General features: G+C 47.3%; 1 protein-coding gene across 3 annotated transcripts; it reads right to left on the bottom strand.

Moving 5' to 3' along the window:
- Positions 1–244: 244 nt before the first annotated feature.
- LRATD2 (LRAT domain containing 2) lies at positions 245–5714 on the bottom strand. Of its 3 annotated transcripts, none has more exons than XM_061438611.1 (2): positions 5219–5714; positions 245–4723 (listed from the first exon to the last, which is right to left on the bottom strand). In XM_061438611.1, the coding sequence occupies exon 2, from the start codon at positions 4560–4562 to the stop codon at positions 3621–3623; it is 942 nt and encodes a 313-aa protein (XP_061294595.1). In that variant the 5' UTR covers positions 4563–4723; positions 5219–5714; the 3' UTR covers positions 245–3620. The 3 variants fall into 3 exon arrangements, with proteins under 3 accessions (XP_061294595.1, XP_061294594.1, XP_061294596.1); XM_061438610.1 differs by having other exon boundaries at positions 245–4718; XM_061438612.1 differs by having other exon boundaries at positions 245–4658.
- Positions 5715–10240: the final 4526 nt, after the last annotated feature.

Raw genomic sequence — 10240 nt, 5'->3', positions numbered from 1 at the left:
AAAAATCAATGTGTATTGAAAATTTACGTTTACGAGGAGGCTCATGAACAAGGAGCCTAGAAGCAATGGGTGATTAATTCTCACATGGTAAATGCAGGGAGGGTTTTCAGTCATTAAATGAATTCATCAAAATATTTACTGAGCAATGCAAAAATTGCAGTTAAGCTGAGGAGCTTGGCTTTGGACCCCCCCCCCAAAAAAAAGGCAGGAAAAAAGTACACAAAAAGAAAAAAATAGAAATAAATGTAGTTAATACTAATAGGTGGTTTATTGGAAACCCTCAGAGCATTTTTCAAAAGGATTTGACAGATTTTATTGTAATGAGACATAGTGAGGAAGAAATGGTTTAAAAGATGTCATCAATCTTTTATTTAACTAAGCACTTGCCCTTCATTTTGAAGGAAATGATACAGTTTCAAATCGGAACCTCCTTCTCAAGAAGTGGTATGAGAACATAACATTGATTTAACATATAATTGTCAACAAAAATGAAGTTTACACAATTCACTAAGAAATAAAATGCACGTGGAATTTATCAAGTTAACTGATATAATTCTCCATGGGTTACAGGTATTATCAGTAAGAACAAGACAATATAATGAAAAGTCGAATAAACCAATTGTTTAGATACCTTGATTAAAAAAAAAAAAACTCACAAATAAAACATAACTTCCCAAACAAACCCTTTCAATGATCATGACACAACAGATTTTATTCTAATTTCAAAAAAAAAAAAAAAGTTAGACAATCACATAATATCAAGTCTTCAACACAGTGGATTCCATTCTAAGGAAAAAAAAAAATAGAGGAAACAAGTGGTCCTTAAATTTTTTTCATTATCCATATTATATGTTGTAGAAAATTAAAGTTTTGCTTCCAAAAATATGTTTCCATGTGGTTGTGGTGTTGTTGACTGGTGCTATTAGGGACAGAAGCACCAAAGACATGAGAAATGTAACCACTGAAGTATCATTTTTTCATAAAAATTAAAAATTTTCATAAAGGTCTGGAGTAAAGTCTTCTGCTACGTGTGTTAGTGCTATAAAGTCATTTTAAATTAAATGTGGAATAAAAGCTACAAAAAGTATGAGTTCTTTCAATATAAAAAGTTGTGTAGCTGAAGTTGTGGGCTCCTTTGCTATACATAAGCAGTCTCAATAAAATATTTGCTTAAGTAAGAAAATAGAATTTGTCTGATTACATTTAGCATCCGTTCCAGTTGAGTGTCTTGCTTATCCCTGCCAGAGCTTCTGAAGAACATGAGAATCAATATTCCTTGCCTTCAAAGAGCATCTGTAATTCACAGTACAAAACAGTTCTAGAGTCTTAGTCCTAAGGAGAAACAAAAATTAAATATATATATATATATATTTTAAAGTGCCAGATGTAGCCATTGTCTGGACATTCAAAACTCTTATCCACATCTTCAAGAAAGATGCTAACAGTTGATTCGATCCCCTTTCTTTGCAACTTCCACTGGCTGGTTGATGCTTTAACTATGACAACCCTGATAAAACTTCCAACAGAATCACAGTTCCAAAAGCATTACGTACGTACTTCACATCTCTGTTGCTCTGTAAAAACATATGAAAAAGCCGCATCCGAAGATCTCTTGACTCTTCTAGCTCATTTTCAAGTCCTGTTATCAAAAACCTCTTCCTGAGAGGCAGAATTGCTACTATGGATGTGGATTATATAGGAGTTCTTTCTTCAAGTTGAGATTTCTCACAGAGCTGCAACAAAGAGTCATTGCTATCCCTGTGCCTGATGACATTCACTTTCCACTGAGGGTTGAAAGAGGGAGACAGAGATCCAAGAGTGGAAGAGCGAGCTGGCCCAGAGCTGCTAGACAGTGCTGTTCTGTTCTTCCCTCCTGCTGCCTACACAATGGTCATTAAGTTCAACTTTCCCTTGACTGTGTTCAACACAAAAGACAATTCAAATCTAATAGGCTCTCCCAAATGTCTTTACCCACTTTACCTTGCTCCGCTTTTCCACAAGCAAAAGAAAACAAACACAAAGCTGTGAGATTATTAAAGAAGGAAACTGGATTAACATTTTCAACAGGAGACGGATGTTTCTCCCAAGTCCTGGACCAGAGCTCAGTGTGGTTCATCTTTAACAGTCAAAGTGATAGGACATGTCTGGGGATTCCTGTGAAAACAGGCAACATAGCCTACGCCCTTGTAATTAAATGAATTCATGTTGTGGTGCTATGAAGGTCTAGGCTTTTAAAACTTACGGTCTCGACTTCCTAAGTTTGAAAAAAAATGTAAGAGTACAAGGAAATCCTTCAAGTTTTGCTGCCTTGATTTAAAGATCTCCATGCAGGATGCCTGAGGATGGCCATGGCTGTATCACTTAAATATGGATCATTCAAATATGACCCTACGATAACAGTAAAAACTGAGTCACAAAATAACTGTATAGCCCACGGGGTCACAAAGTGACTGAGCAACTGAGCTCAGTAACATGACTGAGCGACTTTCACTTACATATTGTATCAAGTGTGGCTAGCAATACCTTATCATTGAAATATGCCTCAAGCCAAAAATTTGACCTCAGGCAAAACAGGAGTGAAGGGGGTGAGACAAAAGATAAACGGTAAACAAAATTCACAGGGCCACCATCAAAGCCTTAAATTAAGAAAACAAGTTACCTTCACTATACCAGAAGGGGGTCGGCGCGGGGATTGACAGGAAATTGACCTGAGGATGAACATGGCCACGCAGGTTTAATTAGATCAGAGACACAAAGGGCTTTTCCCTCCTTTGATGACAGCGGCTCTTAAGTGCCTACAATAGCAGGCTATAAACAAAGGCGGCAAAACAGAACCAGAATAGAATCCTTCCCTTAGCTGGCCTGTGACAACGATTTACTTGAAACCTGGGAACCGGTGGGCCGCTCAGGAGATTCATCCTGAAGCCAGCTCCAAAAGACAAATCGCTGGGGGATGGGGCGGGCTGAAGTAGCCAAGTCTTTGTTTTGCAGCCCAAGTTTACTCAACTATTTGTTATACTTCACAGGGGGTTGTTTGGTTTCAGTCTGCTGATCCCAGACCTGGTCCAGGTTTCACCAGCCTTGCACTCCAGGAAAACCATAAAATAAATAAATCACCTCAGCTTCCCGGATCCCTCACATTGCTCCTCGGGGAGTGGCGGGGTGGAAGCACACCACAAACCTGCTCTGGCCTTACTATACAGGGCATCCTCCAAACTCAGGGTAGGAGGGGAAGCGGGCAGAAGGCAGCGGCAGGCATTGGCATTCCGAAGTTGTCTCCATACCTAAATTCAGAAGAGCTGATTTTTGGACCCAAGTCCAGCAGGGATTCAAGTGTCTGGCAAGTCCACAGTTTGCCTCACCTCGGGAAATGAAGGCGGATTGAGCCAGTGGGCAAAAGGCCGAGAAGCGCCCCCGGCCAAAATGCTCCTACCTGCTCCCTCTTCCCCCTCCGTCCAAGATAACAAACTCAAGCCACAGCTGGCTGCGCTTTGCGCCAACTCTTCTTTTTCCAAATGGCCCAGGAGCCCAGATGGGGCCCAGAAGGTGGTGGAGGAGGGAGTGAGAGGAGGGAGCGGGCACGGGCGGCGGCTGCTGCAAACAACTCCTCAGCTCCCCCGTCAGTGCACCACCGTTTCTCGATTCTCCTCCTCCTCCCGGCCGGGCGCGGGGAGGCGCCCGGGAGGCGGCGTAGTCCGCGTAGCGTCGCTGTCGCCCTCGTCCGGCTCGACGGGGTGCAGGTGCGTGGCCAGCTCCTGCAGGACCGCTGTGCGCCCGATCTGGTCGTTGCGCCGCTTCTCCATGATCAGGTCCTCCAGGCTCTGGAACTCGAGCGTATGGCTGCGCTGCGCAGAGAGCTGGATTTGCAGCCGATAGGGCTGCTTGCCGATGCGCAGCTCGCCGCCGATTTTGAACTCGCGCTTGCCGTAGCGGCACCAGGCGGCGAAGCTCTCCGAGTTGCGCCAGCTCAGCTCGCGTTCCTTGGCGCCCACGTGCGCTAGCGCGTTGCGCACCACAGCGCTGGGGCTCAGCGGTTTGTAGCGGTACAAATCGTTCACCACGCGGCCGCGCCGACCCTGGCTCGCGTCCGTCAGGAAGCTGTTGCTCACCTCTAGTCGGTGCAAATGCACTACCTGGAAGTTGCCCACGTAGACTGCCCAGTGTGGGTACTGCGCCTGCGACACGAACTCCACCAGATCGCCAGGCCTGCACTTGTTGAGCAGGTTCTCGGGCGTGTAGGTGCTCAGGGCCGCAGAACCCGGCGAGAAGCTTTTCTGGTAGATGCATTCATCGCGGTAGAACACGGAGCACTCCACCTCGTGCAGCCGCGGGTCATAGGGCTGCGGCGGGGGCAGCGACGGCCCATCCCCGCCGTCGGGCAAACCCCCGCCCCCGCCGTCCGGCCCCTGGGGCGGCTGCTGCGGCTCCATGTCCTCGTCGTCATTGGAGAAGATGTAGGAGACCCCGATGCGGGGCCCATCGTCCCGATCCACGCCCGTCGGGTCGGCCGTGGGCACTTCCTTGTAACTTAGGTGGGTCAGTTTCTCCACCTGGTTGCCCATCACGCTGCGGGCACACGTTCACGCCGCCGGCAGAGGAGAAAGCGAAACCACCACTAGGGTCATTGGCACCGGTCCCCGGACAGGGGTTGAGACCACCTGTTGGGAGAGGAAGGCAAGGAAGCCGTGTAGGAGGCGCTCCCCCGTGATGTGGGCGATCTGTTCTTAAAGAGAAGAAAGAAAAATTGGGGGCCGGGCACCTGGAGTCGTTTTACGAGGAAATGTCAGATGCAGCGAGCTTTCTCTCTCACTTTTCTGCCTCCAGGGCCACGGTCACAGGAGGCCGGGCAACTCCAGCTCGCCCCTGCCCCCAGCCCTTGACCTCGCCCGGGCAGAAGCCCATTGCATCAGCGACTCCTACTGTTTCCGCCAGGGCCCTGCCTGCCAATGTCAAGCAGGAAGGGGGCAAAGAAACTTTACTCCAAATCCCCTTTCCTATCCTCCCCCCCTCCTCCCCACCTTCATCTCAGGGTCCTAAGTCGGTTCCAGAGACGTCCCCGCCCCACCCCCATCGCTAAGGAAACCGGCGAGGATCCCGCAGCGCAGCCCGGACAGGTGAGCCGCCCAACCTGGCTCACCTGCGGCGCTTCCTGCTACCGTCTTGCCCGCCCCTCCCCCGCGCACCCGCCCTCAGGCTCGGGTTACTTGCGCAAACTCACCCGCCTAGAAGTGGAGGCCGTGGGGAATTGGGAGCCCCCCGCCCCCTACCCCGCCGCACCCTGAGACTTCTAGGGCGAGTTTGCAGGTGTGGGCTCCGCAGTCTCTCCTCTCCCGGCGCTGGCGACTGCGAGGCTGGGCGGGAGGGAGCAGAGCATGTCTTGCCCCCCGCGGCTACGTAGCGCCTCAAGACTCGAAGGCGGGGAGCGGCGCCTTTCACGCCGCACCCCTTCCCTCCTGCTGGGGCTGCTTCACCCCCTCAACCGGATCTCGCGGGGGGGGGGGAAGGGGGGGGAGGAGGTGGGGTTCTCTAGAAGAAGGAGAAGGAAGCAGCCTCGGTGCCCGGCGGCGGCAGCTCCCGCTCGGGCCGGGCTAGCAACAAGCGCCGGAGCGGGAGGGACGGGATTGTAGATCCGGCTCCGGGCTCCCAGGGCGGGAGCGCAGCCCCTAGCATTTAAAGAGACAGGCGCTTGCTCCCAGAGCTCGGGTCTTTCTCGCACGGCGCTGAGCCTCCGGCATCCCCGCCTCCGCCCCGCCCACCCAGGCCGCGGGGCTCCGCCCAGGCCACGCCCCCGCGCCGGAGCGGGTTTAAATCCCGCTGGTAAATAACCGAAAGGCTTGAGTGGGCTGGAAGTCTTCGCGCGCTTGTGTGTGCCTAAGTAATGGGGACCTTACTTACCTTCTTAGAGTAAGACCTGTAGTGGAGTCCGCGCTGCTTACTCCGGTCATGTTTTTCGGAGCTGTGAGCTTTAAAATGAAGTTGGAAAGCAATGGCCACCTGCCAGTGTAGAGAGAAGAGTTTGGTGTTTGTTCTGCCTCTTCATCCCCAGAGTACCTTGGAGAGGGAGGAACAGTCAAGCCACTAGAAAGCAAACAGACTTTTGCTTCTTTCTTTTCTTCCCTAGAATCAATTTCTTGCCAAAGGTCACAAAATAATTTTTACTAGGACAACTGGAGAAGTATTTCTGTTTAGAGATATTTCCAGAATAAGTCCTATGAAACTTTCAGGTAGGAAAAAAAAAAATCTCAGAAAGGAAACAAAGCAGAAAGACAGCTAAGAACTTAATTCCAAGACCTAGGCTGTTACTAATGTCCTTCTAAGTTAGTACAAAGTAGATTTTTCATAACCTCCATTGTTGTTTTGAGAATTACCGGTTCATCCAGCGGATAGTGAAAGAGGGCATTCAGCTCTGGTGGTTTATCTTGGGGGTAGAGGATGTAGGAATTGCCTAATTGTCTTTAAATTAAGGACATATTAGCAGAGGCCCTCAGTGAATGTATTTCCTTCCTGCTAACTTACAGAAGGAAGTGACAGGAGGCCAGTACTGCCTATTAACCTAAACTAGGAGGATACTTCTCTCTCCCCTCCAGGTTGGTTTTGTTTCTTGTATCTAAGATGAAAGTTACCAGAGTGTTTGGTTTTGTTTTGTTAATAATGGATCAGATTGGGAGGTGGAGGGTTGACACTAAACAGACTTTCACTGAAACCCAGAGTAATTCTTGGTGGAATTAAGAATGCAACTCAAGACCTCCTCTTTGCTTTCCATCACTGTTTATTTTGACTCAGTTTTTCCAGGTAACACAATTATTTATTCAGTGTGTATTCCGACCAGTGGAAACAGGAGTATACTAACACTGCTGTGATTTGTTTTTAGTTTGGAGTGTGGAGGAGGAGAAATCAGTCTACTTGTGTACTTTTTTGAGCACCAACAATCAGTATTGGCAGGGCGGTGATGGGAGTTAGTCCTTCAGCAAGTCTAAGATCACAGTATAAGTTAGACCAAAACCAGACTTCTGTGCGTCTGCTGTGTAGATTAAGTTTTTTCTGACCAGCCTCAGGCATGTGTGACCAGATGAGTCCCCTCCCTGGACTTTTTGATAACACATGCTCTGGGAGGTGCTGTTTTACCTGAATAGTATTTGCCACCACCATAAGAGCTCATGTAAATACCCATCTTACAAGGGAGGAGGGAGAGGGAGTGTTAGACTATGAGAACCAATGGCCAGTCGTGTAATGTCTGTTAGACCGTGAAAACTCTGCTGCCATCAGCTATGGTAGGCCACTTTGTCCCTGGTACTAGGTAGGCTCCCTGATGGTGGGAGAATCCACAGGACACAGTAGTATGGTTGTTTGCTACCAGCACCCCAGGGCACAGATCTAATGAATCACTAAGCAACACCTAGTTGTCCAGGTGTCTAGCCTATTACCTTGATGAGCTCTGTTCACAACAGTGACTCAACAACAGTTCTTCTGTTTTGTTTTTTTAAATAATAAGGGGTCCAATTACTGGACTTTACATAAAGCATTGTTTAAACCTTAAGGGAAGCAAAACAATATTCTTGACATAACCTGAATATAAAACATTATTTGTGTTTTAAGATACAATCATCTTGAATAAAAACTTGAAAACTTCAATCGATTTTTTAAAAAGTACTGATAGACGGTTTTATCTTCAAAATAGATATTCAATAAATTCCAAAGTACATAGAACCATCCCAATGTAATGAACTGATATTACTGTATTTCAACCATGCATTTCTAGTTTATTTTTTATTTGAGTATAATTGCTTTAAAATGTTGTGCTAGTTTCTGCTGTAAAACAAAGTGAATTAGCTAGATACATATACTCCTTCCTCTCTCCCACCCCTCCCATCCCACCCCTCAACAACAGTTCTTGAATTGATCAGCTATAAAGTCTCAGAGGGAACAGGTTCTCAGTTATCTTTATATCCCGATACCTGGTACTCAGTAAGTGCTTGGTAAATGCTGGATGGACGCTTGAGGGGAATTCTTGGACATATCAATAGCCCGTTTCCTGTGTAGCTTCTTCCATAAATGCCTGGTTAGGACCTCCATCTGATCCCCAAGGGCTCTTGGTCAGAGGTTGCAGAATGGCTCCCAGACTTGCTTTGCTCATCTCAAATGCTTGTTTAATAAACTTAGATTAATCGATAATTTGGAGACTTGGGAAATCTCACCTAAAAATTCAGAGTTCCAGATTCACTTGAAAGTGTCAGTGATATGAGACCATTGGGCCCACATTCCAGGATAGCAACAAAAAGCTAGAGCTGAGCAGAAATTGCCTTTGAGATGAGATGTAGCCTCCAGTTGGCCCCAGTCTCTGTCCTATTTATCTCGCCTTCCTAGTGCCTTGACTGGCCCTGGGAACCTCTGTTGGCCAGCACTGCCATCCAGTTTTACGCTATACATTGTGTCACTTGATGATATGTAATTCAGCACTTGAACACGTAGCATCTGGTGTTATCCTTTAATTCATATATTTAAAATGTCTTTTCTAAAAAGAGCTTAATTCAAACTATATTTTTTGAAAATCTGTTAGGTACCTGTTAGTCTTAAACACCATTCATTTATTCTACAAGTATAATAGGCACTGCGTTAGGTTTTGCAGGTATTCATGTCCCCATGAGATACACAGACTCCTTAGGACAATATAAAATGTACTACAGGACAGGAAAGTAGAGGATGCTCAGGGGAAGTTTCAAGGCATGCATATATAAAGGTGAATATTAAAGTGCCTGCCATCAGGAGCTTGCACTAGCGAGGGTGACCAGCCCTAAAATCAACAATGGCATCTACCACTGAGTGACCTATTCATTCTGTTATAAAGGACAATTCAATTTAAAGAAGCTAAGTGACTTCTTCCAGCTGATAAGTAGGACCATCTCACAAGCCTGCTTGATTTCAAGCCCCAGGCTCATAACCTCTTTGTTTTAAATAGGGACAAATACATTATTCAATATTTAAAAATATCTGAGTGCCTGGCTTTACTGGGCTCCAGAGATAAAGCCATGGACACAGTAGACAAAGTCCTTTCTCTTAATGGCTTTTCCATGTTGATGGGAGGAGACAATTGACAAGTTCAAGTAAATATGTATTCATTTCTGAGAGAGATAAAGGCCATTAAAAAATAGACTAGGGTGATGGGTTTGGATAACTGTGGCTACAGAGAGGGTGGGGGTTGGGATGGGGAGGTGGGAGGGCCTTTGGATAAAATGGTCAGAGTAGGCTCCTGAAGAAGTGAAACTTGAGCTGGGACTTAAAGGATGAGAAGGAGGTGGCCTTGGCATTCCTCCATGAGCACCAAGAGCAGAGGAATTGGAGCGTTGAGGAAAAAAGGTTGCAGCTAGAGCAAGGTTGGCTTCCCATGTGGCTTAGTGGTAGTCACCTCCAGTGCAGGAGTCTTGGGTTCAATCCCTGGGTCAGGAGGATCCCCCGGAGAAAGAAATGGCAACACGTTCTAGTATTCTTGCCTGGGAAATCCCATGGACAGAGGCGCCTGAACAACAGTAACAGAGCACTGTCAGTGGGAAGGTCTGTGATGGGTGCGGTTAGAGCCATGGGAAAGCTTTGGGGGTTGAGGGTTGTCACTGGCTGCCCTATGGGAAGTGGACCATACAGCGATGAGAGAGGAAGCAGGTCCTATATGGGGAGGAAAGGCCTTCCAGCAGATGGAGCCTAGTGAACAAAGGGTGAAGCCCCCACGGCACCTTCCTCAAGAGCAGCCATAAAGTAACTTGAGCTAGATTTCAATTCTCAGCCATCCTGTGGCTTCATCTTCCCTCACCAGTGACCCAAGTATCACATTCCACACACTTCCGAGGAGGAGGAGGAGGCACTCAATAAAAGCAAACTGTGTCAAATGCCATTTAGTCATTCTCAAAGTATTCCTGTCCTGAGCCAAGGGGAACAATCGAGAATTGTTTCTACCTGACAAGTTTCCCTGGAGTAGGAAATGGCAACCTACTCCAGTATTCCTTCCTGGAAAATCCCATAGACAGAGGAGCCTAGTGGGCTCCAGTCCGTGGGGGTGGCAAAGAGTCGGACATGACTGAGCGACTAAACAACGACAACCTGACAAGGCATCAGCCTCCCTGACTCTGCAAGTGTAGTGGTTGGTATCGATTTAAATGGCCCGGTCCAGGAACGCACAAAACAAGAGCAGGAGGGCAGTTATCTGACGAGGCAGTCTGGAACTCTGTCTGTTGCGAGGGCTGAGCCCTCG

The sequence above is a fragment of the Bos javanicus genome, chromosome 14 (genome assembly GCF_032452875.1).
Source record: "Bos javanicus breed banteng chromosome 14, ARS-OSU_banteng_1.0, whole genome shotgun sequence".
Lineage (NCBI taxonomy): Eukaryota > Metazoa > Chordata > Mammalia > Artiodactyla > Bovidae > Bos > Bos javanicus.
Note: the sequence above shows the minus strand (reverse complement) of the source record. Positions and strands in the feature narration are given on the sequence as shown.